Source organism: Silene latifolia, chromosome X, assembly GCF_048544455.1.
Source record: "Silene latifolia isolate original U9 population chromosome X, ASM4854445v1, whole genome shotgun sequence".
NCBI lineage: Eukaryota > Viridiplantae > Streptophyta > Magnoliopsida > Caryophyllales > Caryophyllaceae > Silene > Silene latifolia.
The window spans coordinates 323,272,607-323,295,207 of NC_133537.1; the positions used below are offsets into that span (position 1 = coordinate 323,272,607).

The 22,601-nt window shown below is 36.2% G+C and overlaps 2 protein-coding genes across 2 annotated transcripts; one reads left to right on the forward strand and one right to left on the reverse strand.

The window, feature by feature from the left end:
* The first annotated feature begins 7,316 nt into the window (after positions 1-7,316).
* LOC141618102 (cleavage and polyadenylation specificity factor subunit 2) lies at positions 7,317-21,495 on the forward strand. Its single transcript, XM_074435215.1, has 18 exons — positions 7,317-7,636; positions 9,188-9,356; positions 9,487-9,583; positions 9,981-10,107; positions 10,189-10,304; positions 10,885-10,979; positions 11,058-11,209; positions 11,436-11,493; positions 11,584-11,691; positions 12,794-13,043; positions 13,947-14,128; positions 14,670-14,750; positions 19,422-19,520; positions 19,654-19,785; positions 20,135-20,179; positions 20,511-20,678; positions 20,782-20,856; positions 21,086-21,495. Exons 1-18 carry the CDS (start codon positions 7,488-7,490, stop codon positions 21,185-21,187), a joined length of 2,205 nt encoding a protein of 734 aa, XP_074291316.1. The 5' UTR covers positions 7,317-7,487; the 3' UTR covers positions 21,188-21,495.
* LOC141618103 (histone H3.3-like) lies at positions 18,109-18,519 on the reverse strand. The gene has a single exon (XM_074435216.1). It carries the CDS (start codon positions 18,517-18,519, stop codon positions 18,109-18,111), a length of 411 nt encoding a protein of 136 aa, XP_074291317.1.
* Positions 21,496-22,601: the final 1,106 nt, after the last annotated feature.

A 22,601-nucleotide genomic window follows, 5' to 3' on the forward strand; every position in this document is an offset into this window, starting at 1 on the left:
TATTAAGAATATTATTAGTAAAAAATTACTATTTTTTCATTATTATAATTTATGATTATTCATATATAATATTATAATTTTTTTTCTTATAAATATTAATATTAGTATAATTAGTATTATACTATGAATATTAATATTATTATAGTTGATAATAACAATAATATTGAATATTATTATTATTAATAATATAATTATTTCAGTTCAGTTCAGCTCAATTCAGCTTTATTCAGTTCAGTTCAGCTCAGCTCTATTCAGTTCAGCTCCATTCAATTCAGTTCAGTTCAGTTCAGCTCAGTTCAGCTCAACTTCATTCAGTTCAGCTCTAAAAAGCCAGAAAGAACATGGCCTTAGCCCCTGTTCTTTTGGACTGAAATTGTCTGAACTGAACTGAACTGAATTTAATGGAGCTGAACTGAACTGAACTGAACTGAACTGAACTTAATGGAGCTGAATTGAACTGAACTGAACTGAAATAATAATAAAAATATTATACTAATAATAATAATAATGCCAATAATAATAATAATAAGTATTATAATAACAATAATACCAATAATAATAATAAATATAATAATAATATTATTCATTAATAATAATAATAATAATAATAATATATTAATATAATATAATAATAATAATCTAATAAGATAAATAAAAAATAGAATAGTAATATAATAATAAATATAGTAATAATAATAATATATTAGTAATATAAATGATAAAATTATTAATAATAATATAATATATTAATAATAATAACCAATAAATATAATAATATTAAATATAATAATAATAATAATAATAATAAATATGTATGGATAATATTAATAATAATGAATATATTAATAAAATAATAAATAAAATATAATAATAATAATAATAATAAATATATTAAATATAAATATAATAATATAAACAATACGAATTAATTATTAATAAATATAATAGTAATATAATAAATAATAATAATAATAATAATAATAATAAATACATTAATATAATAGTAATAATAATGATATCAATAAGAATATAAAATAAGAATAATAATATTAATGTTAAATAAACTGAACTGAACTGAACTGAACTGATCTGAATTGAATTGAATTGAACTGAATGGAGCTGAACGGAACTGAAATGAACTTAATGGAGCTGAACTGAAGTTATTAGAACTGAAATTAAGTCCAAAAGAACAGGGCCTTAGTCTCCATGTCTTTGAGGAAGGCTTCAACCTAAGTCATGCAATTAAGACCAATAAGAGATATAAAAAATGACCAGGCAGCCTCAACACTGTTTCACTCTTCATTGAGATCGAATACAATGAAATGCGCTAAAAATTCATAGCTAAAAAAAAACAATTAATCAACATTATACCAACATTGTTTGCTATAATCAATCAAAATATGATAATAAAAGTCGACAAATTTCTATTAAAATTCTTGATTTAAACCTTTATTTTTAAGATAGATGACTCAAGAAAGCTCTTCCAGACTAAAATGGAGAGTTAGTAGAGTCAAATCTTAGAGGAGGTAGAAATCAAGAAGATTAACTCAAGAAATTTCTAAAGAGAGATGAAGAACTAGATGGGGAAGACAAAAAAAGAGTTCCCAACATTTTTTTGGGCTTTTGCTTTTCAGATAAACTTTCTCTCTCAAAAACTAATAGAGAGAGAAAGTCCTTATAGGGACAATTAGGCCCTGTTCTTTCTGGCTTATTTTCAGCTCACTTCAGTTCAGCTCAGCTCTATTCAGTTCAGTTCAGTTCAGATTCAGTTCAGTTCAGTTCAGCCCCACTAAATTCGGCACATTTCATGTATACTTATCTTAAACTTATAGATTTTATTAATATTTATTTATTATTATATTAAAAATTTTATATCAATATTATTAATATTTTATTATTGTTATTAGTTAATTAATCATCACAATTATTATTATTATTATTATTATTATTATTACTATTATTATTATAATGAATATTGTGATTACTACAATCAATAATATTGATATTAATATAAATAATACAACTACTAATACTCTTATTAATATGAATTTGAATATTAATTAATTATAATATTATTAATATCATTGCTACTTTTAATTTTAATAAACTAATATTATTATACTATTATTACTATTATTACTTTTATTATAAATACGTTTTTTTTCAAATACGAACTTTATTTTTTCACTTACGTTTTTTCTTAAACATTCCATTTAGTACCCTTTTTTACCTAAAACTCAACCAAATGAACTCTTAAATCATCATTTTTCCTAAAACTTACTCTAATTGCTCAAATGACTCAAGAGATTGATTCTAATTTAACAATTAATAAAGTATTTTACCTTTTTATCAATTGTAATATAATAATAATAGCCGACCTTTAGACCTCACGTCGCCGGTCAGGGTGGTGATTGTTGGTTGTTTCATACGGCTGCCGTCATTGTCGGGATATCGTGAGGGAGGGTTTGTCATTGTCGGGGGTTTATGTCGTTTTCTACGCCGGTTATTCCCTCTGCCACCACCATTGGGCCACCAGACCTCACGTCGCCGGTCTAAGGTGGTGGTTTGACGGCTCTACCCTACGATCCTTTGCCGGTAAGTGCCTGCCTTTTCTTTTCTTTTTTTCGGTTACGGTTCTCTTTTCTTCTTCCCGTGTTGCTGGTACCTGTTGCTCTCTGTTCTCTGGTGTCCGGCCACCTCTGCCGCTGCTTTTGGGTGGGTTGTGTGGGTGTTACAGGTAGTGGGTGCTGTGGGGTTTGGGTTCATTTGCCGCCTGCCTTTGTGGTTGTGTTGGTGTTCTCGGTTGGTTATTGATCATCACCGGAGTGGGTGGTGCGTTGGTGGTCACCGGTTCCGCCTTTTGGATCTTTGGAAGCGGGTACACTTTGAGCTCTTTGCTGCTTGTGCGTGAGCCTGTTTAGTGGTTTCCGTTCGGGTGGTGGTTGTTGGTGGCTCTATAGTTTTCTGTGCAGGTTGGTGGTGTGTTCCTTCATGCCTGAACTTATACGGTTTCATTGCCCTTTTTCGAGTCTTCATGCGTGTCCGGATGGGTTTGGTAAAGGCCTTACTAAGGCTGCATGGCAGAAACATTTTCAGATTCGGCATTGTCATGATGGTGCTTTAGAGCTTACGCGTCAAACTCTTGTTGATAGTCTGACTGTCTTCTCTAATGCCGAGAGTACTTTGAAGCGGATGGGACTTTGGTTGTGTGGGGTATGCTTTAAAACCCGTACCACTTGCGCTAGATGTCGGTATAGTCGGGGTGATATTGTGATGCCTCCGAAGTGTGTTGATGGCCTCTACAGCTTTCATATTTATGGTATTCCAAGACCTTTGGCTCCTTCTACTTCGGTTTCTTCTGATGATAGTGTTGGTCTTGTTCAGTGGTCTATATCTTCGCTTGATCGTTTATTGTCTTTGGGCCTTCGCACCGTGAAATCCATTCCTCCTAAGTGTCGTCTTGGGTTTGCTCGGGCTTTGAAAGGAGCCCTGGATGATGTGGCTGGTTCTCCTAGTGATCTCTCCCGCTGGATTCGTTTGCTTGTTTTACCACTTTGTCTGCTTAAGACTTTCGCTCCTCGGAGTAATCTTGAGTGTAGGACTGCTATTCGGCGCGCCGGCGTCGGGAGGAGAGTATTGCTGTGGCTATCCTTGCTTGGGGGGTACTGGGGGGGAGGGGGTTGTAGTGCATTTGCGGGAGTGTTTGGATGAGGGTCCTTCTTTATTTATCGTAGAGGAGGATCGGATTTGAGTGAGCTTAACCTCCGTCAATGTCGGAGGAAGATTTGTGATGGTCACTATCTGCTGCGTTCGGGTGCTCTCTTCCTCCGGGGTCGCCCCTACTCCGATGCCACTCTTGTGGCCTTGCGTGAGAAGCATCATGTCGCCCCGCCTCCTACATTGCCTCCTTTGTCTGGGGATCATCATCCTCTGGTTGCCTCTTCGTCAGTGGTTTTGGATATGATTCAGAGCTTCCCACGCGGTACTTCTTGTGGGAGGGATGGTTTTCGCGCCCAGCACCTGATGGACTGTTTGAGTGGCGCAGCTGTGGCTATCTCTGATGATTTAATCACTTATATTACTAGAGTGGTTAATCTTTTTTTTGAGGGCCGGTGTCCTCTTGCTCTGGGTGAGTACATTGCGAGCACCCCTCTCACGCCGCTTGTTAAATCAGGTGGTGATGTTCGTCCGATTGCTGTTGGCACTGTTTGGAGACGGCTTGTCTCTAAGGTTGGTGCTTTTCTGGTTGGTCCTTCCTTGTCTTCTTACTTTGTTGGCCTTCAGTTTGGGGTGGGTGTGTCCGGTGGAGGAGAGGCTATCTTGCATGCCTTGAATCAGCTCATTGAGGCTCGGGGTGCTGAGGTGGGACTTTCTATGTTGCTGGTTGATTTCCAGAATGCTTTCAACCTTGTTGATCGCGCGACCATGCTTCTGGAAGTCCGCCGTCGTTGGCCGGTTCTTTCCCGTTGGGTGGAGTTTTGTTATTCCAGCCCTGCCCGTCTTTTTTTATGGGGAGCATTGTTTGTGGTCTTGTCACGGTGTCCAACAGGGTGATCCTTTGGGCCCTTTGCTTCTCGCTTTGGTTTTACATCCCTTAGTATGCAAAATCCGGGACACTTTTGACCTCACTATGCAGGCGTGGTACTTGGATGATGGCACTATCGTGGGGGATACATTGGAGGTGGGGAAGGTCTTGGATTTGATTATGGCGGATGGCCCTCGTTTTGGACTGCATCTTAATGTCTCCAAGACGGAGGTCTTTTGGCCTGTTGAGGATCCTCAGAGTCGGCTTCCTGGGGTTTTCCCCCCTTCTATTGCTCGGCCCTTGTGTGGTGTTACAGTTTTGGGTGGACCTGTCAGTACTTGTCCTGGTTTTGGCAGTGAGATTGTGGCGAAGAGAGTAACTAAGACCATTGCGCTAATGGACTTGGTTGCGAGGATTGAGGACCCACAATGTGAGTTGCTTCTACTTCGAGCTTGTACTGATATTTCTAAGCTCTATTTCTCCCTTCGTACTTGCTCCCCCAGTGTTTTTGGGTCGGTCCATCTTCCTTTTGATGCTGCTCTTCGTTCCAGCTTGGAACGTATTGTCACCGCGTCTGGCCAGAGTTTTGGGGATTGGCAGTGACGCCTTACTACATTCCCTTTTCATCTTGGTGGTGTTGGTGTCTATACGGCGGGAGATGTTTTACACTATGCTTTTATTGCGTCCCGTTTGCAGTCTGCTGATTTGCAGGCTACGCTCCTCGGACCTTCTGGTATTGTAGCTGCTGGCCCTGCTTTTGACGATGCCGTGCGAGTATTTCTGCGACTACGAGCTCTCGTATCTTAGGTAACCCTAGTGAAATTGCCGCCTCCAAACTTATGAAGAAATTGGCGGACATATATTTCGCGACGGTTCTTTCGCCGCCTCGTAGTCTGTTTTTCTCTTTGACACCACACCGGCCTTGCTTTGTGGCGGTCTCAAGCAGGTTCCAACTCCTCCGATTGGTTGCGTGCGGTTCCTATCTCGGGGTTGGGTCAGACTATGAACGGGAGGACTTACCGTAGTGTGCTTGGGTATCGTCTGGGTGTTCCGTTATTCACGGTATCTAGGCCCTATCCTGCTTGCTCTCGGGTTTTTGTTGGTGATGTTTTTGGGGACCACGCTGTTTCTTGTACTGGTACTGTGGGCGTTACACACCGGCATAACCTCGTCCGTGACACTCTATTCGACATCCGCTATAGATCCGTATTTCGCGGGAAAGGAGGTTGATAGGTTTGGTTTGGTTGACGGGCATGGTGGCTCTCTTCGTCCTGCGGATTTGCTGCTTTATTCTTGGGACAAAGGGCGTGATGTGTGCGTTGACTTGACAGGGTCTTCTCCTTTGACTCAGACTAGGATGATGGATTTTGTGCCTGGCCGGGTTGTCGCTGATGCTGCTCAGCGTAAGTGTGCTAAGTATGAGGATTTGTGCGCGGCAGCGGGTTATGGTTTCCTTCCCTTCTCTTCACTTAGGGAGCTGGGTTCGGATGCTGTTGCCTTACTCAAGCGAATCCATAAATTCTCGGTATCTCAGGATGCGGGGGCTCGGGTGGCCACTTACATTTTTACTAGACTTAGCTTTGCTGTTGCTAAGGGTGTGGGAGCCCAGATTGTCTCTCGGCTCTCCACCAATTTCATGTAAACTTTTATTTTTCTTTTAATGAAAGCTGCGCGCATCTTTTTAAAAAATAAAATAAAATAAAAAAATAATAATAGTAATAATTACAATAATAGTAATGATTGTAATATAATAATAGTAATAATATTAATGTAATAGTATTAATATTAATAAATATAATAATAATAATAATAATAATAATTATTATTATTATTATTAATTTTTTTTTTCTATTCAGCTCTAATCAGCTTTAGTTCAGTTCAGCTTCATTCATTTCACTCAATTCAGCTCTAAAATGGCAGAAGAACAGGGCCTTAGTGGTTGGTAACCCAAAACTTCTCTTTTTAATAGTCTATTAATCCCCCTACTACTAATCCCGGCCCCCTACTACTAAGAGAATAAAAATTCTCTTAGTTTTCCCGCCTAAATAAAATATCATCTTAATTGGGCCTTTTTTAGATACTCTAATTACCTTGACAAATGGGCTATAAATTGACAATCTTAAATAATATTTCCTTCCCTATTTTAAAACTACTTCAAATAACATTTTCTTTTCTATTCATTTTTATTATACTATCAAATTTTCTCTCTTTTTTTACTCATTGAAAATAACCGTGTCTTTTACAATTTCCCCACAAACAGAGAAGATGAAATACGTTCAATTGGAATATTAATTACGGAGTTGAAAAGATTTAACTTTATCACATAATAACGATTAAAACCCTAATTAAATATATTGGGTTTCCAGAGTTCTATTTGCTCGATTGAAAAATTCAATACCTTTTGTTTTAAGAAAGTTGTCTGTTTCAAGACCGTTATTGTTCATGATTAAAGATTCAAACTTTCGACCACCTTAAATATTTGTTTGCCCTCTTTAAAATTATAATTTGTTCGTACTCTTTTTTGCGTTGCAAAAATAAATGTGTGAAGAATATGAATTTTATAAACTTTTATTGTTCCTATTACTCCCGAGCTATCATTATTTGAATTCTCTGCATTATAATTGCAGTAATTCCTTTAGCAATGTCTTAAAGTTAAATACGTAACTTTTATATTTTATTTTACTCTATAGATATGCCAAAACTTAAAATGCCGTGCATTTGCACGGGACCTACCCTAGTTCACATATTAAAGAAGTAATCCGGTTGTTAGGATGCTCTTAAACAAGAAAAAGTGTTGTCTAAAAGTTCTCACTTTAGCCATTGTTTGAAACGACGTCGCAGTTAGCCATCACAAAACCCTCCCAAAAACCTCCACCCCTGGAAAAAAAATCCCCAAATCAATTAAATCAAATTTCCCTCCATTACACCATTGAAGTAAAGTGTTGCAGAAGTCCTCATATTAATGGGAACATCAGTACAAGTGACGCCATTATGCGGCGTTTTCAACGAGAATCCACTTTCTTACCTCGTCTCCATTGATGGCTTCAATATTCTTATCGATTGCGGTTGGAATGACCATTTTGACCCTTCTATTCTCCTTCCTCTCTCCAGGTTTCTCTTCCTCTTCCCTTTTTGCCCCTCTCCTTTCCTTTTCACCTACTGTTAAATTTGTTGTTATCGCCAATAGTTTACCATAGTTGTAATTTTCGTTTAGTTTCGTGAATATTCCCTCCGTCTCTAGACTATCTTCCAAAATACGAAAATAGTCTGTGCTGTAGTCACACATCAACGGCTGAATTGATACTGTGCGTGTGGAGTGGGGTGGGAACATGGTTACCAGATTCGTAATACGACGGAATTCGAATTCGTAATACAAATACGCAATTCGCTCAAAATAGAGCATAATTCGATAAAATTATAACCAAACATCATAATTCGATGCAATTTGAATTCGTTATTCGTGCGAATTAATTCGCTTTTCGTTAGGCAATTAAGCAAATTAGGTAACCCTGGGTGGGAAAGAGAGGAATTTTGTATTTGATCCGTCTGGGGTATTTGCCTCGATGTCGTATTTGTCTACCTTGTTGTGGACCCCATTACCACCTTGTGGTTGATAGTAATTGAGTGTTACGATTTTGGGGTTAAGACAGTGACTACATCCTACATTCCTACTTACATTTGAATGTTGAGCTTCATCAATATATTTCTAGTGATGGAAGACCGGAATAAGTCTCAAAGGGATTGACAGAACATCATGTTGCTTTTGTTAATCGTGTCCTAATTAAGCATCATCTTTCTGCCACAGCCAAATTTATGATGTTTAGCATTTTTGTTTGTATGTGCGTTGTGCGTCTGTGTGTGCATTTGTCTTGAAGGGGGATAGTTTTATGTGCTGCAAGTATTGAGTGCTTTTTATGGTTGATCACACACTCTAAGTAGTTGCCTCTCTGTCGTATTTGTCTACCTTGTTGTGGAATCCATTACCACCTTGAGGTTGATAGTAATTGAGTATTGCGATCTTGAGGTTAAGATACTGACTGCATGCTACTCACATTTGATTGTTAGCATCATCAAGTTATTTCTAGTGATTGAAGACCAGAATAGTGTCAAAGGGATTGACAGAACATTATGTTGCTTATGTTAAATCTTGTTCTATTTAAGCATCACATTCTGCCACAGTCAAATGTATGATGTTTAGAATTTTTGTTTGTATGCGCGTTGTGTATCTGTGAGTGCGTTTGTGTTGAAGGGAGATAGTTTTATGTGCTGCAAATATTGAGTTTTTTTGATGGTTTATCACACACATTTAGTTGATAGATGATGGACACCCTTAAGTTACGGTTTACGTTGAAGCTTGGATCACAAGTTGAAGTGTGTGTTTCGTTTCCTCGTATTAAGTCACTCATATTCGTTCACCATCTTTTTGTCATTATTTCTCCAATGAATATTTTCTGTGTCTAATACTCAATCTGTAGGAAAAGGCAATCATGGCTATAGGCAGGGTTATGTCATTACAAATATTTGTGTGCTTGGTCTGCCTTTGTTTGCATTCGAACGTAGTTTCATTAAGACTTCAAACTTGCCCGAGATCTTCAAGGGGTCATGTTTGTAAACTGTTCTCATATATACAATCAAGTAGTCAAGCGCCTTATCCATGTGCAGGGTATGTTCTACTGTTGATGCTGTACTTCTATCATACCCTGATACGCTGCACCTCGGTGCTCTGCCATATGCAATGAAACAATATGGATTGTCTGTGCCAGTTTATGCAACAGAGCCTGTCTACAGATTAGGTCTTCTGACTATGTATGATCACTATCTTTCACAAAAGGTGAGTTGATATCACTTTTATAAGTTAAATAAACAATGTAATTTCTCTTACTGCATATTTATTTCTGTTTTATGCTATTTGCACCTAATTAAGCAACATAGATTTGTTAACTTCCTTCTTCCGTCTGCAGCAAGTATCCGAGTTTGATTTGTTTACTCTAGATGACATCGACGCTGCTTTTAAAAATGTCACTCGACTGACTTACTCGCAAAATTATCACCTTTCTGGTAAGTATGATATAACCACATCTTTCCATTCCATAATTCTCAAAGAATATATAACCTGATGATTCACCAGTGTGGTTCATGTTACTTTGCTGTATACTTGTGTTAAAAGGGCCAGTTTCTTGAGGAAACACATCCTGATTTGTAGACCTGATAACTTGCATGATTTGACTTTTGTGGTCAACCTTTCTAGCCATTGGCTCCGGGTTAATGGCAAAAGTCTGCTTCATCTGTGTATCTTAATAGCTGCATACTATTACTCTCTAATTGCTATGAATTAAAATGAGGGTCTTAGGCATGCAAATCAGAAGTTTATCTGTCTGATTGAATAAGATGTCAATTTATACTGCTTTTGAGTATTGTTTCAACATTTATTCTCTTACCAAACTTTTAATAACAGATAAAGGTGAAGGGATTGTTATTGCTCCACATGTGGCCGGACATCTTTTGGGAGGGACTGTTTGGAAAATAACAAAAGATGGCGAGGATGTTATATATGGCGTTGACTTCAATCATCGCAAGGAAAGGTTAGTTGATCTCTTCAGCTTACTTTACTGTGTGGTTATGGGGCTGCTTGTTTCGTTGGACTTATGAAATTGCTTGATCAGGCATTTAAACGGAACAGTTCTTGAGTCATTTGTCCGCCCTGCGGTGCTAATAACAGATGCTTACAATGCTTTGAATAACCAGCCTCCTAGACGTCAGAGGGATCATGAATTCTTAGGTATGCTCTATTCCTCTTCTCTTTGTATTGTAGATATTTTTTCAGTTTTGAGACTCATTATAGGCTTATAGCATAATTCTGAATCTGAAGTGATCAAATGTAATTGAAGCCTTTCTCGAATGTTGGAAGTTGTATAGCCACTGTAGGAGCTCATTTCTCATATTAAACAACTGCAATTTATTATTAAAGAGGTTACATTGTTGACTTTGATTATTATCGGTCTCTTGTCTACTCGATTATTGTGTTTGTGGCTTCTTAATTTTCTTTTGGGGATAACCTTTGGAGTAATTTTTAATACATGGTTGAAAACTTTTATTCCTACTATTAAGTCTTTAAATTTTGTTACCAGTAAAATATGGGAGGGGGTGAAATCACATTTTTATTTTAATGTTTTCCTGGCCAATTTGCATCATACTGTAAGTTTTAGCTACTCCGTATTGTGGAATGTTTGTTGGGAATATTATGTCAACTTTACAAAAAATGTTTGTAAAGCATACTTTGAAAAGTGTTTTGCTGGGAGGTAAAAAATGACAATTTAAATTAAAATACTCTCATAACTTTTCAATCTTTGTCGAATTAGATGCTATAGTGAAGACTCTCCGAGGTGATGGAAAGGTGTTACTTCCGGTTGATACAGCAGGGCGAGTGCTGGAACTGATTTTAATACTAGAACAGGTATGTGTAATTTTACAGGTGTAAGCTTTATGATTTAATGACAGTTCACTGATGTTGCTTTCTAATTTGGAACCGCAGCACTGGGCCCAACATCATTTGAGTTATCCAATCTTCTTTCTCACACATGTTTCTTCTAGTACGATAGAATACGTAAAGAGTTTTCTGGAGTGGATGAATGATTCTATAGCAAAGTCCTTTGAGCACACACGTGATAATGCGTTTCTTTTGAAGTGAGTGATTCTTTTTCGCCTTCCACTGCCTCTTACTTTAGATTTAAATTCATTGGCAATTAGTATGTATTTGTATCAGGAAGTGTTCCACAAAATAAGTTTTCTTGTGTGATAGATTTCTCACACACCCTCCTCAAGAATTGAATTCTGTTACTATTTTCTTAAAGTAAATTACTTTTAGTTGGAGATAATTAACTTACCCGGCATTTTCATGGTTTTTTTGTAGGCACATTTCACTTTTGATTAGCAAGAGTGAACTGGAGAATGTTCCGGAGGGTCCAAAGGTTGGTAATTGGTTATCGATTATTCCGTACAACATTACATTTTTTTTTTTGCTTTCTTTTCGAAAATTTTAATGTATGCTTATATTGTAGATTGTTTTAGCTTCAATGGCCAGTCTTGAAGCAGGTTTTTCTCATGACATATTTGCTGAATGGGCAACTGATCCCAAAAATCTTGTCCTCTTCACAGACAGAGGCCAGGTAATAATTTATTTGGTCTCTCTTTGATATATTTCCTTTTTGATACCTTTGAATTTTGAACTTCTTGTCATAGCCCTACTGGGCTACTACTACTACTTGAGAATGCTTGAAGAGTGATTGTTATTGATACCTTTAATAACATTTGTTATTGTTTTTACCAACTCTCTTCTGCCTAAAATGTGGGAAGGATGATCTTCATCTATGTTTAAAAAAGCGGGTGTCGAATGCGCCGAAGGCGCGCCTGGGATGGGGCACTAGCCAAAACGTCTCTGCATTTTACCACGCCTTTTAGACGAGTCTTGTTATCTCACTTAACGAGACTCGCTAGTACAGACTTTCCATATCTTTTACATCTAAATCGTTAATTATGTCATTTCTTTTACCCATTATTCCCAACTTTTACTCATTTACATGTTAGCCAACATTAAAACTCTTAAAAAAGGTATCGTTGCCCAAAATGTTATTTTGGAAGTTCAAATTTGTTACTAAAATTAGGGCACCTCGCATTCAAAAGGCGTGCGCCTTCATTTTGCGCTTTATGCCTTGTCACTTCGGCATCTTAGCGCCTCTTCAAACTAATAATTTATGCAAAACGTTTTAACAGATTTGTCGCCATTATCCCCCAGTGCCTCAAAAGAGGCTCCTGAATTAATTTGCAGGGGGTCAAATGAAGGCAGAGATGTTGTTTCTAAACTGTGAACTGAATGACAATTTGCTACTTCATGGCGAAGGAAGCACAAAAGATTTCAAGAGCTACATAGTATTTATGATTTAGCTCATTAGTTTTAAAAGCCAAAAAAAAATATAAAGATGAACATATCAATGAATAAGAGAATGCTGAAGGAGTGGATGCTTTCTTTCAATCTTTGACTTCTTAGATATCAAAGCCATATGTAACTGTCATATTGTAACTTCTAAATTTAATCTTGGATTATGTATTTTATCGGACCTAAATTTAGTACTCTTCCATTCCTATAGGCTGTTTACCGTTTTCAAAATATGTAATGTGGATTTTGAAAAATCTAAACAACCATAGAATTTTACTGGAGGGTGTAACGTCTAATAAGACTGTAAATACTGACTTTGTAAGCTTGATTTACAGTTTGGTACACTAGCGCGAATGCTGCAGGCAGATCCACCTCCAAAAGCTGTTAAAATAACATTATCAACTAGGGTACCTTTAGTAGGAGAGGAATTAGCAGCTTATGAAGAAGAGGAAAACCGGAAAAAAGAAGAAGCTTTGAAAGCAAGTCTTATAAAAGAAGAAGCGGTGACAAGTTCGCATGGATCTGATCCTAATTTGGGTGATCCAATGGTGGTTGATTCTCATGAAACACGTTCTGTATTGGATGGTATGTGCATTGTCCATTTTAGGGTCGCGGCATTTTTATTAATTTTGATATCACCAATTAACTATTATTAATAGATGCTATCAAGATTTAATTCCTTCCTCGGGGTAGGCAGAACTCTTAGTTGAATCTATCTCACTTCTCAAGTAGGTGTTAATATGTTAGTATCTACTTGTCCAGGTCATAGAAGTCGCTGAACCTTTTTACTCAACTGCTCAAGTGTCCGCATTTATAAATTTATAGATACACTCATGGTTACCGATTCGCTATGAATACGCCCTTACCGATTCTCTATTCACTCTTATAGAATGGGCGTAATGTGTATTTTCTGTAAGCGGAATTTCGCTCTGAACGATTTGCGATTCGCAGGGTACCCGAGCGAATCCTTTATCCCTTGATACACTTTGGGATACGTGTTGGAATTTTTGTTATTCGTTCTTATGGTGTAATCTGTACCATAGTAGGCATGTTGATTCTAAATGTACCGTGGATGTTTCTCATGTTCATTTTCATTTGTAAATAGCTGTTTGTTGTAATAGAAAGATGTGACAGATATGCACCTTTAGCACTCAAGTTGGATACTTTGTTACACACATACTATGTTAAACAGACTTAGTTAGAAGTATCAAGTATCCAAAGCAGGTGAATATCTCAGTGCCGGACCTATTTTAAGAAAAGTTCTCATGTTTTTGGTTGAAATGAAGTGTCCAAGTGTCATAAATATGTAGGAGTGTCGAGTGTGTACACGAGGTAAGAGGAAAAATCGAAGTGACATAGGCTGAATAATATATTGTTCCTCTAATTTCTTCCCCACCCTTGAATGTGCAGTGTTCATAATATTAATCTGGCTGACAGTAAAGGCATAATAATTATACTAATTGCTCCATTGTCGGTACCTTTATGCAGTTGGTTCTTCTGTTGGTGGATACAAGGACATCTTGATTGATGGGTTTGTTTCACCTTCAACAAGTGTAGCCCCTATGTTTCCATTTATTGAAAGTTCTGCTGCTTGGGATGATTTTGGTGAAGTCATCAATCCTGATGATTATGTGATTAAGGAGGAAAATATGGAGCAATCATTTATACAGGTAGGGTTACCTTATTTGGCACCTGCTACTGAGGTTGTGTGATGGTGGGTCTGTTTATTGATTATGTGTTGCCTAGTACAACTAGGCTAAATGCTTTCTGATTTCAAATTTTCAAGCACTTTGTTGCTTTACTCCTGATATAAGTGGGCTATGTGACTGTCACCTTTGTCTCATGCAACAGTTAGGACTTTATATTCTGGTATAATAAGAGGAAAGCTTTTAGATTCTTAATATATAGATCTCATTATTGTCATGCTAGATTAATGGTTATCTTTCATCCCTTTAAAAAGCTATCCAATTTTTTTTACTACATGCATAAAAGAATAAACATAATAAGCAGAATGCAGTTTTATAGAATCTCAGATGGGAATAAGCTTTTCATCCTGGTGTCTTTGTTTTGAATTGATTAGAAGATATCTTGTCATTAATGTGTTGGTGCATTTTGTTTCATATTTTATGGGGTTGTTCTTTTCCTGTTAATTTGCTTATATTTTTGAAATTTAAGAGATGCTAATTTTATCCCAATTCTTGTACTGTTTAGGGCGATGGAAAACTTGACGAAGGCTCTGCTAGTTTAATGTGTGATAATACACCATCTAAAGTTGTCTCCACTGAATTGACTGTAAGTGGCTAAGTGATTTTTTTTTTTAAATCTTTAAAGAAGTTGGGTAATAATAAAGTTTTTGCATGTCCTATGTTTATGTTAACATCATACCTTCTAGATCTTTCCCAGTAAGGTATGATATGTTGGAAAATTACTCTTGTATTGTGAGCACCTTATCTTTTGTTGGCATTATATGGAAACTGAAAATTAATCAACCTATCTACTACTAATGCTGCATGATTATCCTTTTTGCTAATCTGTGGAAGAAGTTGTTTACCTTGTTGAATCTTGATTTTGCTTGACTTTACAGTGTTAGATTGATGCAATAAAAGTAAAATGACTTGCTAAACTGGCTATTTACTTCTTGTAACTAGTTTGCCACTTCTCGGCACAATTATATTTTGGGTGTTCTGGAAACGGTCTGTGTTGTGCAACACAGGAGAAAGATTGAATACATCCGAGTCCGTACCTTGCAATTTGCAACAACCGTTGAGGCATTGTGTTAATATATTCATTGACACTAAGATCATATGTTGTTTATGTGTTTTATCTCTCACATTCTCTTAAGCATAGCATGAATCTAGTTTCTTTTACATTCATATCCTCAATGTTCCTTTTAGGAAAAATGGCAAATTACTACCTATTTTAGTCAGGAATTTTCAAAATACTACATAATATACTTAACTATTCATAATACTACATTACTACCTATATAGTTACAACTCTTTTCAAATTGCTACCTAGTAAGCTAAATGAGGTCATAATTGGAGGTTAAATCATCAAAAAATCAGAAATTAATGTGGCCATTTTGCCCATCTTTACACACTTAAACTCACTACCATCTTCTACACCTCTACTAGCACCACGAAAAATCAACCACCACCACAACACGTCAACCTTAGTCCCACCATTTTCGATGTTGATAGTGGTGGTGGGTAGATGAACATGATGAAAAAGAAAGAATAAGAAAGAGGGAGTAGGATTATTAATAAGGGTATAATGGGGTAGATTATTTATAATTGAATTAATAGAGGAGAAATTAATGAAAATCATCTTATAATGGTTAATTAAGACCTAAATTAGGTTATTAGGTATCGATTTGGGAAGAGTTGTAACTATGTAGGTAGTACTTTGAAGAAAACAGTATATATGTAATATTTTGAAAAATCTTAACTATAATGGGTAGTAGTATGCAAATCGGCCTTTTTTTAATTCACCTTTTTCTCGTTTGTTAGGGATGGAGACATACAACTTTTGTGGCCATTGTTTTTGTTAAATAATTAATCTAGAAAAATCTAGTGTATTTTGTATGTATCAATAATAGTTTGTTAGGATGAACTAGCCAGAAAATCTAAAGAATAAAGAAGCACTAGCTTTCTAGAATGATCATTACAAGTGATGAACACTATGTTAGCCGACATAGTTGTTCTATAAATAGACATTCTAGCCTAATTGTGAGGTGTGTAGCCTCAAGCTCTAACATGGAGATATGAAGGCCATATCACCAATATCATCTCCCCCAAATATCATGTAATATATACACATTCAGCATATAAATAAAAATCATCCATGTTGAGAATATCGGGCTAATAATACTTCCGCTGCTAAAATTCCAACATGGTATCAGAGCCCATGGTTGTCAAATCTGGGCGATGATATTACGATCCTACCTCCTCCGTTCCATCAAAAAAAATCAAATCACAAAAAAACAAAAAAACAAAAAATCATTTGCTTCCTACATTATTGATAGAAAAAAATACTCTTCCCACACACAAAAAACAAAAAAAAACAAAAAAGGGCAAAAACGCCCGAATGAAATTGTTGATGGTCATGAGCTGGAGATTTCATTCAAAGCAATAGGGTAGCAAAAAAATGCTAACGTGAAATCCGGGCAGTAAAAAAAACAAAGAAACTGACCCGATGAGGGTAACCAAAAAGAAGGGTTAACCCGACTTCCGGATAGCAAAAGAGCTATACAGATGAGGGTAGCACATGAGGCTAACCCGAATTCAACAAGGGTGACAAAAATACCAAAAAGATGTCAACCCAAAGCATTATGGGGCGAAACAATGAGACCCCGGAAAAAAAGGGCAGAGACCCGACAACACAAACAAGAAAACATGGGAATCGACCCTAAAAAAATTTGGGACAAAGGATCCCGCATCCAAGCAAATTTAAACATGAACAAAAGGCAACATCAAGGGAAGAGTACATTAAACAAAATTCAAGTGACGGAGAATCAAAGAAGCAAATTATACAAGAAAAGTCAACAAGAGCAAGGGAAGCAAAACCAGAGGAGGAGCCACATCAAATAAGGTGCAAAGTACATATAACAAATTTCTAGGAAACATGACAAGATGTACAAGAAATTCACGGTGAAGGGGGAGTTGGTACAAATATTTGTCGAGTAAAAAAAAAAATCAAGATTTTTCAAGATTAAGGGGGAGTGTTAAATAATTAATCTAGAAAAATCTAGTGTATTTTGTATGTATCAATAATAGTTTGTTAGGATGAACTAGCCAGAAAAATCTAAAGAATAAAGAAACACTAGCTTTCTAGAATGATCATTACAAGTGATGAACACTATGTTAGCCGACATAGTAGTTCTATTAATAGACATTCTAGCCTAATTGTGAGGTGTGTAGCCTCAAGCTCTAACATGGAGCATTGGAGCTATGAAGGCCATATCACCAATATCATCTCCCCCAAATATCATGTAATATATACACATTCAGCATATAAATAAAAATCATCCATGTTGAGAATATCGGGCTCATAATACTTCCGCTGCTAAAATTCCAACAGTTTTTAGTGGTACTCAGCTCGCCTTTTAGAGGCTTGAACGAAATGTGCTAATAGGAATCAGCTTGGCCCGCATGTCTATGATTGAGTATAAATTTTGTGTAGTGGTATTTCTTCTTCAATCTCCACTTAACTTTCATCCTCCTGCTTAGTTTCCTTGTTAAACTAAGGATTTTGATTAACAATGGAGTGCTGCTTTTGAACAAGATGAAAGTTTAACCAAAAAATGTCATTCTTAAAAGCTTTGGTATAGCTATAAATTTCCTTTGTGACTTATGTAGTTCTCAAGAAATTGTAAATAATTTTAAAATATTTTAGACGATTTCCAGACATTACTATGCATCGTGGGATAAGAGAAGACATTCAGAATTCACTTTTCTATTAAAAAAAAAAAAAAAAGAAACTGAGCATTAAGAATAGGCACGGCAGCTAATAAGCTTGAAATTAGGGACAAGGAATAAATTGTATAACAAGCATCATTACGATGTAACGAATCTAAAGCTATAACCTATATTCTTTACTTTTATTTATTAACTAAAATTGGAAGCAGCGACCTGAAACTATCATAGAAAGCTTAAGCAATTTCACCCCGGATCCTCTTTGCTAGCTGGAGATCCTTTGGCATTACCGTGACACGCTTTGCATGAATGGCACAAAGATTGGTGTCTTCAAATAAACCCACGAGATAAGCCTCAGCCGCTTTCTGGAGAGCTAAGACAGCGTGACTCTGGAAACGCAGGTCTGTCTTGAAATTCTGTGCAAGCTCGCGAACTAATCTCTGAAAGGGTAGTTTCCTGATCAATAACTCGGTACTCTTCTGATACTTACGAATTTCACGGAGAGCAACTGTGCCAGGTCTGTATCTGTGAGGCTTCTTCACACCACCAGTTGTAGGGGCGGACTTCCGTGTTACCTTCAGAGCCAAGCTCTTTCTTGGGACCTTTCCTACTGTAGACTTGCGGGCAGTTTGCTTCGTGCGAGCCATCTTAGAGTTCTTCTTTGGAAGGAGGACGGCTTTTACTTTTTCTTTTTTTCCCCTGTGTGAGTTATTAGACTAGGTATGCCAAATTAATTAAGAATAATAAAAGGTTTAGACGGGTATATTTATAGTCAAAGGTTGCTTGGAGAACAAGGAGACTCTGAATATAGTTTCCTAATTTCTGACTGTGTGTGTGAGATCTTTTAGGTATTATTGTTATTGATCATATTTATATTATATTATTATATAATATTTATGTCTGGTTTGTGGGATTAGGTATTTGGAAATCATGAAGTATATTATAGGTATTATGCAAGTTTATATATTAAAAGAATAATATAAATAAAGATGGTAATGCTGGCATTTTGAATTGATGTCATAAATAGGAGTCCTACAGATTTTTTTTTAGAAAACAAATATAGTATCCTTGTAACTTGTAAAGTTGTAAGCCACCCTTTTATTTTGTGTTTGCACTTTGCAGTGATGGTCATAAATGTCATGGTATTAGAATAAAAATGGCAGACATTAACAATCACATACCATAAAACTACCATATTTTTCATTCTATTGATAGTATCAGCTCTTCCTTTGTGGCGGAGTCTGTAAGATATTGTTGTTCAAGAATCAGAATACTGGTGTTGGTAGTTAGGATGCCGGCCCCCTCCCCCCGGGGAAAAGTAGCTTTAGGAGTTCAGTATATAATCCCTGTTAAAGTGACGACAACTTATTACGGAGTACTTAACTACTGTATCAGGCTCTCCTTAGGTAGACAAAGATACAACCAACTACCAAGGAACAACTATTTGGGGGTTCCTAGCAATAACTCCGATTGTTGGAAACTTTCGTTTTACGAGGCCCAAAGATCTCAGAACTGTTTTAACTTGATGCTGTTGCTCATAATGCTCCAGGTGCAAGTGAAATGTTCTCTGGTTTACATGGATTTCGAGGGCCGTTCCGATGGCCGCTCAATAAAGTCAATTCTAGCACATGTTTCTCCGCTGAAGCTTGTGAGAATGATAATTATTTCATATTTCCTTTTTTCTTTAATTAATACCAAAATTCTTCAACTCTGAAGCTCTGTTTTTCTCAGCAACCTCTGATCTTATAATTGCGTAGTTGATATTGTTAGTTTTCTTTTAGGTTTTGGTGCATGGGTCAGCTGAGGCAACAGAGCACTTAAAGCAACATTGTATAAAGCATGTTTGTCCGCATGTTTATGCGCCTCAAATTGGAGAAACTATTGACGTGACCTCTGATTTGTGTGCCTACAAGGTATGGCGTTAAGGACCATTTTTTTTTAAATTACAAGTTTTTTGTTATCATAATTATTATTTATTTTTCGTTTCTAATGGTGCCGGGTTTTCTAGCTTTGGAATATGAACGAATGAAACAAAATGGCTCCCTGCGTTATTTGCAGTTGTTGTATGTGATTTTCAACACAGTTTTCATTATGGATCATCTGAAAACATCTAAGTATATATATGTCTTTAAATATGTGATAATGGTTGCGCGAATTTGATCCTTAATCTTACACTGTCATAGGCGGCAGCCTTTGAGGCGCGGGGTGAAGTTGTTGGTCTTTTAACAATTTTTTTTTTTATGATTCTTCTTCCTTTTGCAGGTACAACTCTCAGAGAAGTTGATGAGCAATGTTTTGTTTAAGAAGGTACGTGGTCCTCAAAATGTTATTTGAGTCTTCATTTGACAAAAAAAAAAACTCTTATCAATCTTAGTCCCAAGTTGCATACTCATCATATACATGCAAAGTTTCAGCCAGGGTTCAGCTACTTGGCTCTATGATCTAAATCTTCAGTTCTTCGTTAGACTATTATAGTGTAGCTTTGAATGAAAGGCCTAGCTTGTTGAAGGACAGGAATTTGGCTGATTGAAAGCAAAGTAGTTTCTACGTGTTTACTAATTCATACAAAGCATTCACCTCATTCTTTTCCCTCTCCCTAATTACTCTGTTTTTCCTCCTTGGAAATGCGTCATATCAGCTCGGAGAATATGAAGTTGCTTGGGTTGATGCTGAAGTTGGGAATACCGAAGGAGGCATGCTGTCCCTGCTCCCTCTCTCAAGCCAAGCTCCACCTCACAAGTCAGTTTTTGTTGGTGACATTAAAATGGCTGATTTTAAGCAGTTCCTAGCTAATAAGGGCATCCAGGTACGCCACTTTTAAGACCTTAGTTGTTAACTTTGTAAATCTATCTTATGGATGGTCTGATGCTATAAAGTATGTCTAATGTGAAACACCACTCGATTTCCAGGCAGAGTTTTCCGGAGGAGCCTTACGATGTGGAGAGTTCATTACCCTACGGAAAGTTGGAGATCCAACACAAAAGGTTAGATTTTTTGCTGAACTTCCTTTCTGTTGTAAAGGGAATGACAAGGGCAGTTTTGATGATGACGAATTTCAAACCTAAATCACGAATTCCCCTAGTCAAGGACTTTACTGGTTACTATATCTTGCAGCTGCTTGCTTTACTTCCTCTGATTAAACACCCAAAACAAACCTGATAAATAAATTAAACAAATGAGAGCCAAACTTAAATATCTCAAACTATGATGCAGGGTAATGTTGCCGGAAGCCAGCAGATTGTTTTGGAAGGCCCTCTAACAAACGAGTATTATAAGATTCGAGATTTTCTTTACTCTCAGTTTTATTTACTGTGAATCTTCCTGTGAAGCTCTCAGACTCAGCAATTGATGATCTTTTGTTTCTCCTTTGTTTAGGCTTAAACGAATGCCTCGTTTTAGTTCATTAGGAAATGATGTGTAGTAGCACTGCTAGCCTGAGGAATTGTTGTATGGTAGTGAATTAAGCCAGGAACATTAACTTTTTGATTTAGTTCAAATTGTATTTAAACAATGTATGAACAATCCCCTTACCACGCAATTTGCGGGAGCCATTGAGGCACTGGGGTAATGTTGTTGTATGAACAAAACTAACTAATTTAAGTTTTGTTTATTTAGGTTTGTAAGGATCGTCTTTTTAACCATTTTTTTTTATTCAAGTATTGTATCTCTCCTTTTGTCTCATCACTAATGTTACTTGGAAAAACCCTCATATCACAAACGAAAAGCATCTGTTGTGAGGGTTTGAAGGCTACCACAGTTACGATTAAGGCGACTGTCCACATGGCCAAATGTGTGGATCTCATTTGAATTGAACGATATCTAATACGGTCTGTACTCACGTATACAACAAGATTGAAGATCTTAGGACTACGATACAAATTACAATTATACAAATTATTACTTTGTTGTCAGATGAAGTATCTGAATTGCGTATGCAACATTGGAATTACTTTTTTTTTTTAAGTTGTAAAGAATAAATTAGATTCTCATAGCCTTATAGGCTAGACGAGCCCGTTTATTAAGGTTCCCAAGTACATAACATTGGAATTACTATTATGTCCAAAGTTTTTATGTTTTTTTTGGTCAAATCCAAAGTTTTTATGTTGACAGTGAGTACATTATTATTATCTAACTCACTACTTTACAATTTTACATGGTACACCTATCTCATTTAAACCAACGACTTATCATGATCCACGATACATTCATGTTAATTATAAACTAGTATAGATCCCGCGCAATGCATGCGCGTTATAAATAGAGTTTTTATTTTTAGGGGTATTATTTATACATTTAAAATATATAGGTACCTTATTAATATTTATTTTTTCACTCCATCGTAGTTTGATATGAAGCAAAAAAAATTGCAATGAAAAACTAATCAAAGAGAATTGTAAAGTTATGAAATGTGTATTTTTATGAAAATATTTTTATTTTACCATAAAACTAAGAATCATTTTATAAATGTTCTCCAACTATTTTAATGATTTTTTTTCTCACGAAACTAATAGTAAGAATGTGTTAAATTTTCTAAAGTTATAATTATTGCATTATAGAAAATTACCAAATTATATTTTCGGAAAATTCACGTGGTACCCTTGAACTTTGTCGTTTTGCACGTGGTACCCAACTTTTTAAGTTTGTGTACATGATACCCTCTATGTTTGATTTTCATGCACAACATGCCTTTTTTGTCGCTAGAAAAAAAATCAATTGCGCATAACTAAAG